Raw genomic sequence first — 19532 nt, forward strand, 5'->3', positions numbered from 1 at the left:
CTAGTTTTTTACTAGCTCTTCTGTTTTCAGAAAGGCCATTAAGCATATACCAGTCTGCCCAGCTACATGGTGTTATAACTGGGGGAGAAGGCAGGAGAAGCCCCAATAACCAAAACATGACTGGTATAGTTTGGCAGATGAATATGCTTTGTGAGTTATACCTTAATTATTTTGATTAACTTCTCAACATTGGTATTAACATAAAAAGAGAATGTCTCCCTGTGTCTACAAAATGACATCGTTTGCAAGGAATCTTAGGCCTTGATTCTATACTTCTTTCTTGATATTTGACATGTTCATTAACATTTTATATGTTAATGACTCAAAATCAGAAGTCATATTGGAAAAGATCTGGAAAATCACAAAATTGAGGCCAGCCTTTGGAACATAGCAAGACTGTCTCAAAAACAACAACAAATACCCTCATATTGTCTGACTATACATATGCACTGTAAATCTAGTCTCACAGAATTTAATTCAACATGCATTTTATCTTAGATGAGTTACAATTTTCTTAGGCTCAAATGCTTATCCAAAAGAATTGAAGAGCTGTAAGTCAATCTATTAAATGATCAAACTTGGGCTGGGATGTAGCTCAGTGGTAAAGCATTTGCCTCGCAGGTACAATACCCAGTACCAAAAAGAAGAAGAAGAAGAAGGAGAAGTGGAAGAAGAAGAAAAGAAAAAGCAATTTTAAAATAGACAGAGTTTGCATTTAAATCTTACCTGTGTGTCTGTATTTATTGTTTCTCTGCTTTATAACCATTTGGGAAATACACACGTTAACTTCTGGGCTACTGCATCTATCTGAACCTTTAGTTCATCTGACAGAACTGTGAGACTCCCTGGTGTCTTTTGTGTATGTGCAGGTGCTAAAGAGTGCACACAAATCCAGTTCAAGCTGGCTTGGCTCGCCCTTGAAATTTTTCCACTGGGGACACTTGCAACAAAGACACAAGACACTGTGGTCTGGAATGTCTCTATTTGCAGAATGGAAATATATCTGCAGAGCATCAAAAGCAAAGACATTTTTTAAGCTCACAAAAACTAATAAAGTAAAAGTTTAAATCATATTCCAATAGCAAGGTTGCTCTGTGAATATGTCTTAAAATTAGAAGGTCTTCTGCACCTAGAATTAAATGGTATGGCACATGCATATGAATAGATGTTTCTTAATAGACTTTTTATCTTTACAGTGTCATTCACTAGAATTTTATGTGCACGTATGCCAGTACCAATGCATGAATTCAGGGTCTTGTACTTTCACTTAGCTTTCTTGCTCATGGCTAACACTACTACCTGAGCCATGCCTCAGTCTGGCTTTTTGCTGGTTAATTGGAGATGGAGACTTTTCTGCCCTGAGCTTGCTTTGAATTGTGTTCCTCCAGTTATCAGCATCTTGAGCAGCTAGGATGACATCAGTGAGCCATAGCTGCCTGGCTTTAATTATATATATATATATATCTTTTTTCAGAGATAGTTTTTTCTGAAGAACTCACACACTGAAAACTTAACAAGTGAGGTCAGATGCCAGTAGAGAAAATGAAGAAATGTAGGTGCATAGTGAATCGAAAGGGTCTGTGTTTTGATTTGGGACGGTAAAGACACAAAAGAATTGGATTTTTGAAATGGGCACCAAAGAAAACCACTCAGAAAATAGTAGTCATGGTCCAACAAAGCAATCAGTCTGTAAAGAAAGAACAGATTCCAAGAAATTCGGTCATGTAATTATGTTTAACTCTGACCCTAATGTATCCTTCTTATCTGGCAGTGGAAATTCTGACTGCTCGTCAGAAGAAAGCAGAAGAACTAAAGAGACTTACTGATCTAGCCAGTCAAATGGCAGAGATGCAGCTGGCCGAACTCAGAGCCGAAATCAAGGTCAGTTCTGAAACATCCCAGCCTGAACCCTGAGCAAGAGATCTGATCCCTATTATGTTTGTTTTGCATCCCGACTGCTGCTCCCTGAGGGTCAAAACCTATACACATAGCACTTTTTCATGAGGTTAAATATAGAATATAAAATGCAGTAAAGAACTATTCAATCTCTTTATTTAAGGACAATATAGAGTGGATAAATTGTTATAAAGGAAAGGGCTAAGCTATTTTCTTAATCATTTGGGATTGATCCAAATAAAGTGTACTCAATCATGATTCAGAGCTGGCATAGAGCATATGATAATTTCTATGTATTTTATAAATACACACTTGTGAGCACATTCTAAGTAGAAACTTAATATTTAACAGTAAAGATTATAAATCATGCAGACTATGGAGACTTCTTTCCTTAATCATTTTCTGTCTTAATTGTCCTTTTTTTGTTAGGATCACTACTCATAAATGTGTACTTATTAGATTAATTCTACTGCTCTAAGCAACAGAAACTGACCCTGGTTCACCTCAAGAACAAGAAGAATCTGATATAATGTTGATTGTAGGGCACCAAAGCATAGCGTGCTCTGCAGAGCTGGGTGTACAACTAGTCAGGAACCAGGGAAACTCATGTTGTGAGGAGCAGTAATTCCAAGCTCTCCAGGGCCCCGTGGAATGAGTGATCTTCAAAACTCATTAGCTTCGTGCCACCCATCTGATTCAAATCCCTAATAAGCAGCTCTAACTGTCCTCCATTTGGGTCCCACCAATCATTTGCCCAAAAGAGGATGTAGCACCTTGATTTAAAACCCCCTCAAAACTGTAAATCTTTTAAACAGGATTGGGGTACATTTGCCAGAAAGGGAAATGGTTTCCAAGAATGAATATTTACAACAAAGTAGTAAGATAAAGGTTATAAATTCCTCCTCTCCTCCTCTGTTTTCACCCCCAATATAGGAAACACACATACATGCACACACACATACATCTGTGCATGTGCATATCCATACACATGCACTTCTTACCCACATCTAGAAAATTAGAGTCCTTTTAAGACAGAGTTGTGTCTAGCTTTAGAACAATTGTCTACCTGTTCGGATATAAAACTAGTTGAACACGGTAGAAAATGGCAAGTGACTCTTTAGTCCCCTCCATCATGCCTTAGGCATGAATGGGAGCTCCTGGAGGAGAGTTGTGGGGGTGTTTTCCTTCTCACCTATTCTATTCTTGCCTTTGTTGTCTCCCATCCAGCCAATTGCAATGGCCTCTTAACTAGTCTTTCTGCCTTCACTGTCCTTCTCCAGCCTCTACTCCACCCTAAGTTCAGATATATGCACCCAAAGCAGATCTAATCTCTTCTGGTATGATCCATCAGAATACAATCTAAGACTAGACTCCAAAATATATTGCAACTTCTATTATATCATCAAGTGATGAGTATGAATTACAGCTTTCTAGTCTGTTGAAATCAATGCCTCCTTTGGGTTTAATTTCTGCCCATCAAAATCCCACTCATCATAAACTGGTTAGTAGCACAGGCTCTGGGATGAAACCGTCCAGCTCGAAAATGTTCTACTTCTGTAGCTTGGATAAATTATATATTGTCTTACATTCTTATAACATCTATTCCTTACCTGTAAAATAATGGCAATAACAGTACTCACTTCGAAATGTGATCAGATGAAAATGTAAGAATTTGGTCAGTGACTGGTAAATGTCCAAGAACCTTTTTCAGTGTTCCAACTCAACCTTTTTGAATGTTCGTTCTTACATAACTCTTTTCCCATTCCCCTCAGTCAGAGATTACGTCTTCCTTTTTCATATTCCTAATGCACCATGCACATTTCTACCTTGTATTTAATGGTATCTCTCCCTTGCTATGTGGTAAACTGCCTGGTAAATTCAGGAGGGGCTGAGTCATAGTTATTTCTGTATTTCACACTCTGTCATCTACACATAGATCTTAATTTTAAATTGAATTTTAAATGAATTGAAAAATAATCTTTTCTACTTCCTATAACAGCAGTTGAAATTTCACCATTAAAAATTTCTTCTACACACTGAAATTTTTATTTGGACTTCCAGATTCGCTATTCCAATAGGAATGGGTGTCTGGGTGTCTATGAAGGATGACCTGTTTTCTCTTGACCATTAATAGCTTACCAGACCCTTGGCCAAACCAGAAAATTGCTCTATCAAGAGGTGCTAAGGTTAAATAGATGATGTCAGACATACATTTTGCTTCATCATATTTGGTTTACATCTAGGCAAAGACAAAACAAGACCCATTGGTGTTCTAAAATCATGATCATGATTAGGCAGGTTAGAACCACAACTGACTTACTAGGACCTCACAGTGACTGAGCTGGAGTGATCCTCACCCAGTCACTACCCTCAGGACACTGGAAGAGTGGAATGAATGAATCTGCAGGTATCACAGACATTTTGGTGACTATGGGGCTTCTGCCTTACTTCTCTTTCCTCCAGCACTTTGTCAGTGAGCGTAAATATGATGAAGAGCTTGGGAAGGCTGCCCGATTCTCCTGTGACATAGAACAGCTGAAGGCCCAAATCATGCTCTGCGGAGAAAGTGAGTTTTGCATACGTGCTAAATAATTCTGTGTGAGGAATCTTGCTGCTATTTGGAGTGATATAGGAAATGTCAGGTATGCAGTCCCCTGGGGGACTACAGCGAGGTCTAAAGAGATTTAATGATCGAAGGTCATGACACAAGTCACTAGAAATGTCAAGATTTGAACTTAGACTCTTCAAATGCCACTGCCCATCAGTAAATCCCTGGGATTTATTAAGCGGAACAGACCAGGTCAACTGGTTTATACCTTCTGCAAACTTTCCTAAGCACTGCCAGATAAACTGCTCCTCTGATTTCAAAGAGGCCCGGTTCTACAGAGACTGTTCCAAGTGAGTGAGTTTTCCTCATCAGTTGCAACAATCAGCTATTGTGCTGGGCCCAGCTGTCCTGTATTCTGCTCCATGATGCCCTGAGCTCCCTGCCCTCACCCCGGGCTCCTCATGCTGAGTGAAGCCTGCAGATAATGAAAGACTTCACTTCAGTCATTAGCTTTAGTCTTGTTCCCTATTAAGCTTTAATTAGAGAAGCTAATGTGCACCAAAATTGGCTGCAATTTTTTCCCCGACTCTAGCCCACCCACAAGGAGCTAGATGTAAAGTGGCTTTGAGGAGACCACAAGAAGGCAAGAAGGACCACTGAGGATCAGAACAAATCCATTGCTTCATAGTCAGATGGACAATTGAGACTTGGTAGCATTTTTTTCAAAGTAGAATTTTTTTCTCTAATTATAAGAACTGTAAGTTTGAACTACACAGTATCAATCTATATTAAATAGATTATGAGCATCATACTTTTTACTCCATCCAGTACAATACAATGAACTATGCTAGGTATATATATGCATAGTAAAATGATTTATTTGATTACTTTATAATAGATGGTAGACATTTTTCCATGTCAATATATTTAACTGATAATTATGTTTTTATTAAATGTATTATATTTAAATCATTTGTTTAAGTATAAACAATGTAACCAGTTCTTTGATTGTGGCTTTTGTTTCTACTTTTTCACCACCAAAACAGCAATGTTGTGAGCAAACTTGCTCCTATATCTTTGGCTATTACCTAATTTTTTTGACTGCTTTTTTTTTGCAGGGGTGAGGGGATAGTGGTGGTGATGGCACTAGGATTTGAACTCAGTGCCTCATGCTTACTTACTTGAGCCATGCTTACTTACTTAGCCCTTGACTGCATTTTTTTTTTAGATTATTACTTTTGCTTCCTTCCTTATTAAAGAATCTGTTTGCCATCTCCATCCCCCGGTGTCTGCCCCACCCCTAAAAAGTGAATAGTCTTGGTTCACAGTTGGAAATTCTGCCTGCTTAGTTCCCACTACAGCCAGATCATGAGCAAGATGCTGATGCTGAGTGCCTGTGTGCCACTGATCTCAGATGGAGTGGGAGGTGTTACCAGACCCGATTTCCTCCAAGTGCCATCTAGTGGGAGAAACTGTCCCTTACTAAGTGACACATGATCCATATGAAAGAGCCTCCATCTCACATGTTTGAAACAGGGCGCATTCTTTCTTGGCTTTGCTGAGGACACATTGAGTGCCCACAGCTACTGAATCAGAAGTAGTGTGGTCTTTGATTTGCAGGGAATATGACCCCATGCAACCAAAGGTGGTAAACCCAAGAACCACCCAAATCCCCTGGTTGTGTTTGGACAGCCCCAAATCGCTGTTACACCAACCCTACAAAAGGAAAGGGCTAGAGCTATGTCACTGTCCTTTCCACTCCTAATGTACTATGATCACTACTTAATCCTCTCACAGAACCCTGGGATTAAGTGTGACCCAACAAAGGGAAGAGAGAAAATTGCTTTTAAAATTTGGTGACGATTTTTAAGATTCAGAGAAAAGTCTTACTGTCCAGTCTGACAGTCAAATCCTGGTAAGCTGTGAGAGTAAAGTCACAGTTTTATCCTTGAATTGATTCTTCTGCCCCTCTTTCAGCATAATCACATAGAAATCATCCCGTCAGAAACTACCACTTTCAAAAACAGCAGGAATAGCAATAATAAATGCTGCACAGACCTGCCTGAGCCTGAGCTTGGCAGGGGTCTGCTGATCAGCCTGCCTTGCCTGTAGCATTGGAAATGGTACACGTCACATTTGCAGTGGGTCTGCATAAAATGGGGCTAATAAAAGGCTATATAATGTAGTTCCAGTCTAATGGAGTATAAAAGATTCATTAGGGTCTGGCAGGCCTGGTCCTATCATCAGAGATATTCAAGACCTAGTGACAAAATTCCCAACACAACGTTCTCCCATCGCCATATCCTCAGAATATTATGGCTCTAGCAGTCCAAATGTCTGTGCACCTCTTGATCCTTCTAGGCTTCTGCAATTTCAACTAGTATAGGGGTATAGCAAGGACAGCAAGAATGAGTTTGGTAATGGGCAATCTAAGAGGCAAAATGCATTTGCAGTCAGTACCTGAGAGGGAAACTCAAGGTTTCATTATCACACTTCTCTTGGTGGTTCTTGAACTAAAGAATAATATTTAAATTGCTTAGGTATGTGTTATTTCTACAAATGTCTCCTAAAGTGGATGGTGTAGCTGTAATCATTGTTCATTGATTCTCACAGGAGAAATTGGGTGGTCTCTAAGCACCAAGGTGCCCTTTCAAATGACATCTTAAAAAAAAACAACAACATACATTTGTGTAGAGCGCCTACTAATTTCTTCAACTCCTAGCACTTCCTAGTGGGGTCAGCCTTTAACACCAAGCCTTTCCTGTTGCAGTCACACATCCAAAGAACAACTATTCCTCAAGAACTCCCTGCAGCAACCTGCTGCCTCTGCTGAATGCTCATGCAGCATCCTCTGGCAAACAGAATAACTTTGTCCGGAAATCATCCATTCACAACAAGGCCTTGGAGGGGAAAGCAGCAAACCCAAAAATGATGAGCGGTCTTCACAACACTGCTGATCTCTCTCACCAGGCTATGCCAACTAACAAGCAGGTAAGCCACCCTGGGGAGTGAGGTGCGGGTCTCCTGGTGTTGCTGTGGGGTCTTATAGACTATGGTGAGTCATGCCAGGGAAGACAATAGCAACAGCTAGCTGTGAGTTCTCTGGGAAGCTCACTCCAGCCCCAGAAGTACTGTGTGGTCTCCTGGGACTTCCCCAGTATATCCAGTATACATTTCATAGACGTTTCACACATGGAGGAAGAGGTCACTTGATAGCATGGACATCCCCGGGCTGTCACCATCCCCAGGTCCCTATGATCAACTCACATGTGGCTGAGATCCACACAAAGACACAGACACAAGATTCAGAGCTGGGCCACTGAGCCTATTAGAGAAAAACCAAGTCTTTGGTTTCATTTTTAAGATAATTCAATTCCCACTTTTGTTTCATGTTATTAGTAAGAGGCCAAAAGTTAGTGCCAACTATTCTTCTTCTCTTGGGATTTCAGTAAAGGAAATACATTTTGAAATTACTTTATTTGTTCTTATCTACCATGGCTTCTAAAAGTTTTTAAAGGTCAATTTTCCATCCCTTCCTGATTCTCCACTTCATCTTTAAGAACTGATTCTTCCCTTAAGGATGGAGAATGAATTATTTTAAAAATGGCATTTGATTATATAGGAGTTAGGCATGCTACTTTTGTGATCACTGACACTTTTTTTTTCTTCAGTATTGGGAAGTGCTGATTTTCTAATGGATACTGTTTGCTCTTATTGTCTTCATCTTTTAAGAGTTCCCATTAACGACACTAACAGGCACGTTCCTGATCCTGAATGTCTTAATGGGCTTTAAAATAGCACTTTGATGAGAAGAAGTCTATACATTTGTAGCAGAATCTATTTTGCGGGCTATTTACACTGCTTTTGTTCTTTGCTCATAACTAAACACCATGATAATACTGTCTAAATTTTTTTTTGGGGGGGGGTCCAGTCATGGGGCCTGAACTCTGGGCCTGGGCGCTGTCCCTCTTCAGCTCAAGGCTAGCACTCTACCACTTGAGCCACAGTGCCACTTCTGGCTTTTTTTTTTTTTTTTTTTTTTTTGCTTATGTGGTGCTGAGGAATCGAACCCAGGGCCTTGAGCATGCAAGGCAAGCGCTCTACCACTGAGCCGCCTTCCCAGCCCTACTGTCTAAATTTTAATCTAAGAATTTTCCTTTCTAAATTTCTTTAAAAATTAATTCATATTAAAATATTAAAAATGGGGCTGGGAAGGTGGCTCAGTGGTAGAGTGCTTGCCTTGCATGCATGAGGCCCTGGGTTCGATTCCTCAGCACCACATAAGCAGAAAAAGCTGGAAGTGGCACTGTGGCTCAAGTGGTAGAGTGCTAGCCCAGGCCCAGAGTAAGGCCTCATGACCAAGAATAAATAAATAAATAATTTTAAAATGAAATATTAAAAATGCTATTATGTCAGTATTTTTTATCCAGTGTCTTAGCCTTTTAGGTGATGGCCTCATATAAATTGAAATATCCTTATATATCACTTACATATAAAATATCCTTATATATACTTATAAAAAATTTCCTTATGCATAAAATACAACAATTATACATCCTTACAGAACACTACAGACCCAAACAAAAAGGGCCTTAGTACTTCAGAGTAACTCCTTCTGGCTGTCTCCCAGCATGGTCTTCTCTGACAAGTGAGAGTTCAGTGAGATCAAGGAGACATGACCACTCAGACACTGTACCCTCCTTTCTGAACTTCAGTACTCTTAAGTACTCAAGATCCTGGAATTCTAGTCTCACATAGCCCTGAGCTGCTCTGTTTGGACCATTTTTCTGGAGATACATACATACATATTTGTTCCTGGTAGAGAACCACCATTACTCTTCCATTGTATACCTTTCATTTGTTATAACCTTTCATTTGTTTTTACTTGGTCTACTTTTTTATCTGGCTTATGTTTCTTAACCTCTCTTTTGGTATTAGTAATTTTCTTATATGTTCATTTGTAAGACTATTATGCTAAGATGAAGGATCGTGGGGCTGGGAAGGTGGCTCAGTGGTAGAGCACTTGCCTTGCATGCCTGAGGCCCTGGATTCGATTCCTCAGCACCACATAAGCAAAAAGAAAACAGCCGGAAGTGGCGCTGTGGCTCAAGTGGTAGAGTGCTAGCCTTGAGCTGAACTGCTGAGGGACAGCGCCCAGGCCCAGAGTTCAGGCCCTACGACCGGACCCAAAAAAAAAAAAAGACGATCATATCAACCTGACCTTGCTTTTGTGTTGCCATATTCTTCTGAAGTGTAGCTGTAGCTTCAGTTTCCCTGTGCTTATTAATGTTTTCTCTGGATTGCTAATATCTGACATTTTTCACTTTTTTTTGCAGAATGGACCTTCTAGCCAAAGACGAAGATTTAATCCACAGTATCATAACAACAGGCTAAATGGTCCTGCCAAGTCACAGGGCAGTGGTAATGAAGTTGATCCAATGGTGAAGGGCAACAATCGGCATGAACACAGAAGACAGCCACACAATGGCTTCCGTCCCAAAAATAAAGGTGGCGCCAAAAATCAAGAGACCCCCTTGGGGACCAAACCCCCTGAGGTCCCAGTGCATACTGAAAAGCCCCGGCGAAGGCAGCATGTTGGAGACAACAGCGAGGCCAGGCCTTTCCGGGGTAATGTCAGTAGAGTTTCACAGTGTAATCTCTGCCCCACAAGAATAGAAGTTTCCACAGATGCCACAGTTCTCTCTGTCCCAGCTGTGACACTGGTGGCCTGAGCTAGGAGAGAAGAGCAGGTTTTGCTCAGTTCTGGTTCCCTGCCCGAGGTGCTGACCCAATTCGCTGCCAAAAAGAGAGTCAATCAGAATATATAAACCCTGTATGGTTGTGTCATCCTCTCTTAATCATTTTTACTAATTCAAATACTCAGCTCTAGCTTGCTTCGTAAATTTCATGGCTTTGCTTGATCTGTTGATGCTTTTCCTCGAGACTTTGCAGCATTGTAGCCAGACAGTATTTACTCATTTGTTAGGGAAATCAAGGCGTGGCTGAAGATCAGAGCTCAGTTAGCAACCTATGTTGTAGCCGTGATGTCAATCCATTGATTGTCTTTAGAGTTAATGTTGAAAAATACTCTTCATGATCAGACAAACATGATCTGCTGAAGACACATGTGCTTTTGTAAAAATTAACATCTGGTGTTTTCTGAAATATATATATATACATATATTCCTTTATTTGAAACAAATTAAATATGCTGCATTTGACACTTGGCTTGTTTCTTTTGTTGATGCCTTCCTTTATTATTGATGGTTTTCTGTAGCACTTTTTAGAAAACTAGAGACTGGAGATTCCCTTGCAAAGTTCTGCACAATACTATTTCTCTTGGAATAAATAACCTTTCAGACAATAAAGCATTTTTTAGGATACAGATAGGTGATACATACTGCAGTCATCTTAGACATTATATGGCAATTGGCAACCTTGGTTTGGAGTAACATGAATCTCAACTCAGTCTAGCTTGAACAATAAGACCATTCATTGATTGGTTCAATGATTGAGAAATCCAGTATTAAAATACGTGTTAGGTCCTATTTGATCAGGGCTACAGATCCTTTCTCTTAGTTATCTAAATTATTTCTTTCTCCTTCAACTGATAATATATTCAGAATGGTGGCAAACAGTTCCCCTCTTTAGACTCTTAACTTCATACTGTCCAGAAAACAAAAGAAGCTCTCCTGGTAGCCTATAAATGAAGCAAGTGTCTTTCACAGAAATTCCAACAAAGATTGCACACCATGGCTTGTAGGCCTGATTGTAAACCCATTGAAAGGAAATACTCATTAACGTAGCCTAATTAAAGCCCACCTCCAGTGCCCAAGATGGGTCAGCTCCTCAGGTAGGAGCCACAGAAGGGCCATATGGAGAAGGGCTATTGTTAACCGCAGTGAGGAGGAGCATATAGGGTGGCCCACACACCAGAGCCCTTTGGTCCCCTCCGTTTGACATCAGGGCTTCCATGGCCAAAACACGTGCCCTGCACATTTGTCAACCAGCTACTTTCAAATGCAAATGCTGCTTTTCAGTTTCATGTTAAGATTGTTTTCTGGCAACCCAGGTTCACTCTTTTTTTTTTCCCCACAGAGCACCCCTAAGCCAGCCATGCAAGCATCCTTTTTTTTTATGCCAAGTACAGGAGGATGTTTGCTCTCTCAGTAGCGTCTTCTGAGGTCTCTGGGTGTACCCAGAGATTTAACAGGAATTCAAAATGTCAAGTCACATTCCAGGAAGGAAGGAAGAGTTGCTCATTCAAATAAGAAAGATGAATGTTCAGGACTGCAGTCTCTGCAGTCTCTGTTTACCCCATTTGAAGCCTTGAATTTATATTTTACAAGTCAAGAGGAATTTACACAACTTTTGTGTAGCAAGATTTTGCTCAGCCCCTGTAAAAATGTCAATTGAAACGTGACAGCTTTAGAAGATAAGACAGATCATTCTTGTAACAGAAAAGAAAATAGACTTGCCAGGTCAAGAATGTACCTGCCTTAGACCTAACCACACTCTTTAAATTAACCTTCCCTGGCTGCCTCAGGTTACTCTGGAGTTAAACAAACTCACATTCCTAACCACACAGCAAAAGCTTAGCTCACTGAAAAGAAACCAAAGAACATTGGAAAGAGACAAAAGAATGCATAAAAATGTTCGGATCCCTTTGCTTTTTTCCTCTAGATTTTTGCCTTAGCATCTAAGTATGTGAGAATTTGTAACATTTTTTTAAGTAATTTCAATATTTAGTTCCTATGTCAGGCCCATTTCTTAGAGCTTCATCGATTCTTCTATGATAAAACCATTTGTTTGATCATAGAGCTCTCTCTGGGTCATATTCTGACATTCTTTTAAAATGTTCTAAACTCCTTTTGAAAATCTACGAGCTATGAACACTCTAATCTCCCTACATAATGTAAAAAGGTCAACAGGATGGATCTTTCTTGTTGTAACATCTCTCTTGTGTAGAAGTCAGAACAGTTTAAAAAGATTATAAAACTTCAAAACTCAACTACCCTGTGCCACATAGATCTTAGACTAAGACTAATCTGTGAAATCCACACTATATGTTGTACTCCCAAATTTACAAATCTACATTTCATTTGAGAATCTCCGTATTCTAGCTATCTTCTATACTCAAAGACAACAAAGCACAGGAATTTAAACATTAAGTCACTACCAAATTCACTAGTGAAGGCTATATCATAGTTTGGATGAACAACAAGTCATACAACTAATCCAATTTTTTAATCTAATTTTATTTTGGCTTTGACTTTTTTTCTTTCTTCCTTTCTTTTTCTTTTTCTTGTTTTTCCCTAGTCCTGGAGCTTGAACTCAGAGCCTGGGCACTATCCCTGAGCTTCTTTTGCTCAAGGCTAGCATTCTACCACTTGAGTCACAGTGCCACTTCTGGCTTTTTCTGTTTATGTGGTACTGTGGCTTCATGCATGTTAGAGAGGCACTCTATCACTAAACTACATTCCCAGGCCAACAAATCCAATTTACAGCTCAGTTCAAGAACTGTGAATTCTGCTAGCATTGGAAAAAGAGAGTCTAATTAAGCATTCTTACAGAAGGGACATCAAACAAGGTTAATGGGAAAAGTGACCAGAGTTTAAGTTTTTCAAAAAGCCTAGATTTGAACTGAAGTCTTAGTCATAAGAATAAGGGACTAAGAGCTTATATATTTCTTATCCTAGGCCAGTCTGATGAGGAATTGGGAATCTGATCCCCATTTACCTAGAGATGCCTGAATTCTACAGTACCTTCAACAAAGAGCTACTTACTTCCTTTGTACATTGTCTGCACTGCTACCTGTGTAGAGCTCCCTCTTGTGCATATCAATAGTAAAAACTTTCTCCAGAGATGATGCATGAAATTATCAATTCACACTTCGCTTTTTAACCAAGTTTACTCCAGAGGCCATACCTAAAATCCAGGCATAGTAGAGCTAGGACTCCAGATTTCCCCACATAGCAAAAATGCAGCAGCAAAAGTGAGCCATTTGCTCCCAAATTTATGATGCAAACTATAAAAGCAAAAGAAAGAATAATAATTATTATTCAAATAACTAGCTAATACATTTCTCCAACACATTCCTGAAAGGATTGAGCCAACTTAATTGCTCTAATTTTGAGGGAGAAAAATTGAAGAGTTGTAAGTCCCAGAATTCCCATTACGTAGCTAAGAATTTGAAGTACAATTTTAATACTACTTTTGTAAGTCATTACAAGAATTTTTTTCCCCATTCTTTTGCTTCTTCTAACAAGCCTTTGTAAATCCTAAGATGGTTTTTTTTTTTTATTTTTTGGCCTATTCATAGTTTTAAGGAATCAGTTCCCATCCACGGAGGCAGATCAGCCAAAAGCAGTGCTTAATCTCATTATAGCAGCCCCGCAGGCAAAGGCATGCTGGGCTAGATCTAGTTATTCTATCTGAGAAATACACAATGTTGCTCTCATCACACAAGCTTCTTACAAGTTTTTTTTTTTCAGGATTAATTTTCAGAAGCCTTTGTCTGAACTCTGCTTCATCCCAGGGCTCAGAAGAGCTCCTGGGGCTACAGCTAGGTTCAAGTTTCACAGGAGAAATTGCTACACACTACTTTCATTGAAGAGTACAGTTCTAAAGCAAATTTGTTTATTTGTCTGGAAAAGGGTGAGGATTTCTGACCAAAAAAAAACAAAAAACAAAACAAAACAAAACTCAGAACCATGACTATGGTAACTACCACAGGACTTACAAAACTGTAAAAAATAATCATTTCAAAAACTTGAGATAGTTATGTTTGAGTGAATGCCATCAACACATACTAGCCAGACAATAAACTGCCCCGCTGCCAATACCTAACACAATAGTTAGAACTCAATAAATTCTGATTAGAAGGAAGAGAAAGATGATGCCAATGAACATTCAATTCAACACTTCTAGATAATTCTGAAGTCTAAAATGGCCTGGCAAAAGAATCCTATAAAACAGTTTCTGATAAAAAAAAAAAAAAATAGGAAGAAATAATAGAGAAACTCAAGCCCTGACCCTTCAACAATCTTCCAGGATTCAAATCCAAATCCACCATCAACTACCTGTTTAAACTTGGGCAAGTCTGTAAACATGTAATTGCCTTGGCTTCTTTGTGGGTAAATTGGGAAAGAGCAAATAATCATACCAACCATGCGTTTATTTTAAGGACTAAGTTAATATTTGCAAAGTACTAGGAATAATGCCTGGCACTTTATATGGGTTTCAGAAAGGAGATAGCCAGAGTGATATGATGAAGAAGCTTTATAAATTCATTTAGAAATATATATGTACATATGTACATATACACATATATAACTTTTAGTACTGAGACTGACTACTAAAAAGTAATAACTCTAAAGAAATTTAAGAATAGCAGACACAGATACGGAAGAACCACAGTATCCAAGGAGAGACAAAGTAAAGAAGAACTTTCCCTCCTCCACTTCCATCACTAAAGCTGACTTTTGGACTTGACCAGGAAGATTGGCTATGGCTCCTCAGCCCACTGAGGTGCTGCAGGCCAAAACTGGCAAGCAGGAAACCCTCCTAGATTCCTGAAGAGTAGCAGGTAGCACCCCTAAGGTATTCTCACGAGCCTACCAAGAGTCCACCTGTTGGGATAACACTGAACTGCTCACTGGAATCCAGACATGGCACCAGCAAAACTAGCATAGAAGCCACCCAGGAGCCCTGGAGAGCACCAGGTAGCATCCCTAAGAGATTCTAATTTCAAATCTACCTGTTGACACAACACTGAAGTCGCTGGGAATCCAGCCACAACACTGGCAAAAATGGCCAAGACGCCACACACCCAGGGACTGCTGTTTCTCAGGGAGCATGCAGAGGATGCCACCAAACTGGAAGCTGTGCAGCTTGAAGCAGTGCTTGCTGGGAAATGAGAGTCTTTAGGTCCCACACCAAACCAATCCCTGCTGGAGCAAGAAAACAGGAAGGCATATAACCTCAGGAATAAAAACTCCTTCCTCCCATAGCTTCCTTCCAGTAAAGCTTAACATCATGTCACCTGGCAAGAGAGGTGTTTACAGGGTGTGGTTCCAGTAGGACAATCAAAATTTATGAGTGAAATATGGTAACTAACATTCCCTTAGCAATTTAACAGTACTTGATAAATGTATGATTTGATAAACATGATACCCAAAGGACATATAGAAGATGTTTTAAGGACCATCTGGCTCATCTCAGTAGTGATATTAACAAGATCCTTTAAGAGCAGGCCTAGCCTAGTATGCAGGCATCTGGACTCTCAAGTAAGAGAACATGGAGATGAATTTTGGATACACCACATGCTAGGAGCCCAGAAGCTTACTAAACACCTCTGTGTTTTAGTTTCCCCAGCTGTGAAATGGGGATAAAACTACACTATAGGTGAGTATAGTAAATAAATGAACATATAAAATACACAAGAGTACAGCTGAGTTTTCTAATTGCTTAGAAAAGCAAACAAAACTTGGTTTCTACAAAAAACAAGAAATAATTGGGAGCTAAGAAGATAGATTCCTCCCTCACTGGCAGACCTGAAACAGTGCTTGTTTATATAATCCTCTTTCTCAGTGGATCCTCAAGGATTCATTCCTGCCTGTGATTGCCAGCTCCAATGTTCTCTTACTCATCTATACCTCTACTAATTAGAAGAGCTAATTCTTTGATCTGGTTAATTCACCCAATTAGAGTAATGGTTCTCAATTGAGGACAATTCATTCCTACCCCCTCACATCCACAGGAGTCATCTAGAAAAGTTTTGAGATAGTTTTAGTTGTCACAATTCAGACAAAGAGGTGTTGAGCAGGAATACTCTACCTAAAGGGTAGAATATAATCCTAAAGATAAAAGAATTATCTGATTCAAAATATCAGCAGTGGCACTGTGGAGAAACCATAATCTAGAGGCTTGAATGTACCTCCCCCAAAAGCATGTGATGGATATTAATCCCCCAATACTACAGTCATGGAAGGCAAGGCTCAATGAGAAGTAGTTAGGGTATGAGGATTCCACATCTATGAATGGACATTGCTTGTTAGAAGAGCTTGAAGCTGTGACTTCAGTTTTTCTCACTCTTCTGCTTCTAGCCAGGCCTGCACTAGATGTGGGGCCCTCAATCTTGGGCATCCAGCTTCCAGAACTGTAAAAAACAAATCTGTTCTTTATAAATTACTAAGTCTCAGGCACTGTGTTATAGCAAAAGAGACTAAGGTAAGAAAGTACTAGGGATTTGAAGAAAGGAAACAGTGATGGCATAGTCAAGCATGAACACAGTAGCTAGATTCCTCCACCTATACTCAGGTCTTAACTGGTTCCAACCCATGTGATTGACCTACAACCTGGGACATTCTTTCTGACATTCTTAGGTTATTAATTGCAGCTACATTCCAACTGGGAATTTTCAGCTCTTTCCAAATAAAGAAACAGGGGATGAATTCTTGAAAGAATTGGCATTGAAGCCAGTGAAGAAACAGTGGCAGAAGGAAGCATATTTTCCTTTTTTAACTTTTGCAAATGTATTGTCTTTGTCTTTGGTGATACACTCTTTGCTTTTTAAAACAAGTTTCTCTTCTAAGCCCAGATCCCCAGATTCATACCTGGAGCTCAGCAGAATTTTAGTAATGAGGGCTTTGGGGTGAAAGAAGAAAAAGCATAAGAAGCAACATTATAAAATGAACAGCTGTTAAATAAACAAGTAGGGCAGAATACTGACTGACAGTTACTATAAAATTCTATTTGTCTTAGCCACAGCCTATATCACAAACAGTCTAGCTAGCAAATATGAATGTGTATGGCTTGTCTGAGGCAACACACATGTGAACAAAGAAAAATCAGGTTATGTGTAACAATGAAAACCATGTGTATTTCATGAGGCTGACAGGACTGTAAGTGGAAATGGCCCCTTTGAGACTACACCACCAACCAACTTCCGTTAATATACAATTCTGGAAACAGCTGGAAACCAACTTTTTTTTCATGCTAGCTATTCATGATGTTTCTTTTCTTGGCTGAACTATATGCTTGAGATTGCGAATACTAACTGCAGTTCTCAACAAAGAATCTCTCATCTAGTATTCACTGACTATGGTAATGGCAACTTGTTGACAGTTTTCAAGGGAAAGTTTGAGAACATAGGAAAATAACAGTATTTTCCTTATTTGAACCATTCCTAGCACACTTATGAATACACACATGCAAATCATTTGGAAATCTTTTTATTTGCTTTAGTCTCTTTTCCTTCATTTCCTCAATTTCATACTTTCTACTGGGTATCTGGCCATGAGACCAAATAATTAAAGGAATGAAAAGGGAATGAAGGTGAAAAGCAATCCCTTATAAGACAACCTCTTATTGATAAAAATGACAGCAGTCTTTCCTTTATATGACAATTTACTACGACAGGCCTTGGTACACACTCAAAATCCAAAGTAAATGTAAATCAAATCTTCCTGTGTATGAGCTGGATACCAGTGGCTCGTGCCAGGGACTCTAGCTATTGGGAGCCTGAGATCTGAGGATCAAAGCCACCTGAGCCAGGAAAGTCCATAAGACTCTTACCTCTAGTTAGCCACTGAAGAGCTAGAAGTGGCATTGTGGCTCAAATGGTAGAGTGCTGGCCTTGACTACAAAAGCTCAAGGACAGTGCCCAGGGCCCTGTATTCAAGCCCCATGTCCAGTACACACACACACACACACACACAAATTTCCTACAAGCAAATTCTCAGGAGAAGCTAAATATGCTTGTAGGTTAATCCCCTCTTTAAAAATCAAAGTTTAACTCCAGAAAGCAGTATGAAGATTCCTCAAAAGACCAAACATAGAGCTTCCCTATAAGCCAACAATCCCACTCCTGGGCATTTACCCAAATGACCACAAACAAGGCCACACTATTGCCACCAGCACACCCATGTTCAGTGAAGCATTATTTACCATGGCTAAAATATGGAATCAATCCCGATGCCCCTCAATGAATGAATGGATCAAGAAAATGTAGTGTATACATACACAATGGAATTCTATGCTTCCCTCAGAAAGAAAGACATTTGCCCCATCCATAATGAAATAGGAAGACTTGGAAAAAAATATAAAATTAAGTGAGGTAAGCCAGACCCAAAGAAAGGCTGCATGATTTCTCTCATTTTTAATAACTAGAATATGTCTACAAATCTACAAATTAATCCAATGGATAGTAAAAGACAAAATAATTACACTTGGACATGATTAATCAAGCAGTACTCTAAGCACCACACGGTGAGAATAAAGGAAGATATTCTGAGGCAAGGATCACAATAGCGCAATAGCTATGTGCGTATGACCATATAAAATGATGCTTATCAAAATGAGCTCCAAGAAATGAAAACAAGAGGTTTTTGTTATTGTATCGTCAGTTATTTCTTTTTTCTTTCTTTTTCCCCCCTTTGGTTTATTCCCTATTGCCACTGTTTTTTATTTCTGTACAGTGTCTTGTATATAACTTTATAAGATTTGTGGAAGGAAAGGGGAATCACAGAAATGGTGGGACAAAGGGTGAGCCAATTCAACAGTGATACCCACTAGGAACTGTTGGAAATGAACTTTGCAATTTAGAGGGAAGGGAGTTGGGGGGGGGGAGTAGAACCAAAAGAGAGAGGGGGGTAACACTATTCAAAAAGAAATGTACTCATTACTTGACTTATGTAACTGTAACCCTTCTGTACATCACATTTACAAAGCTTAAATTTAAAAGAATACATGAAGAAGTGACGCTGTGGCTCAAAGTGGTAGAGCACTAGCTAAAGAGCCCAGGGACAGCGCCCAGGCCCAGAGTTCAAGCCCCATGACCAACTAAAAACAAACAAAACAAAAAAAGAAAAAATATTTCAATAATTTTGAGGATTAATTTTTTTAATCAAGGCATAGCTGAGTAAGAACTAAGCCAAATTTAACCATAGGTAGAAATGAGTCAAATGTTTCAGTACTAGTACTTGCTAAGGAGGCAATGGAATTCAGTCTGTGAAGAGAGAAACTGCATCAGCAAAGATGATTCACTAGAGTAAGGAGAGGAGGTCCTATTATTGCTTTCCTCTCA

At 39.4% G+C, this 19532-nt stretch overlaps 1 protein-coding gene across 1 annotated transcript in view; it reads left to right on the forward strand.

Moving 5' to 3' along the window:
* Spats2l (spermatogenesis associated serine rich 2 like) overlaps nt 1-10665 on the forward strand; it is a 167297-nt gene extending 156632 nt beyond the window's left edge. The window contains exons 10-13 of the mRNA XM_042667030.1: nt 1772-1881; nt 4360-4462; nt 7215-7435; nt 9781-10665. Coding sequence (XP_042522964.1) covers nt 1772-1881; nt 4360-4462; nt 7215-7435; nt 9781-10176 — 830 coding nt within the window. The 3' untranslated portion in view covers nt 10177-10665. The remainder of the gene's footprint in view (nt 1-1771; nt 1882-4359; nt 4463-7214; nt 7436-9780) is intronic.
* The last annotated feature ends 8867 nt before the right edge of the window (nt 10666-19532 follow it).

This window comes from Dipodomys spectabilis, unplaced genomic scaffold, assembly GCF_019054845.1.
Source record: "Dipodomys spectabilis isolate Male_0828 unplaced genomic scaffold, ASM1905484v1 ptg000373l, whole genome shotgun sequence".
NCBI classification, from domain to species: Eukaryota; Metazoa; Chordata; class Mammalia; order Rodentia; family Heteromyidae; genus Dipodomys; species Dipodomys spectabilis.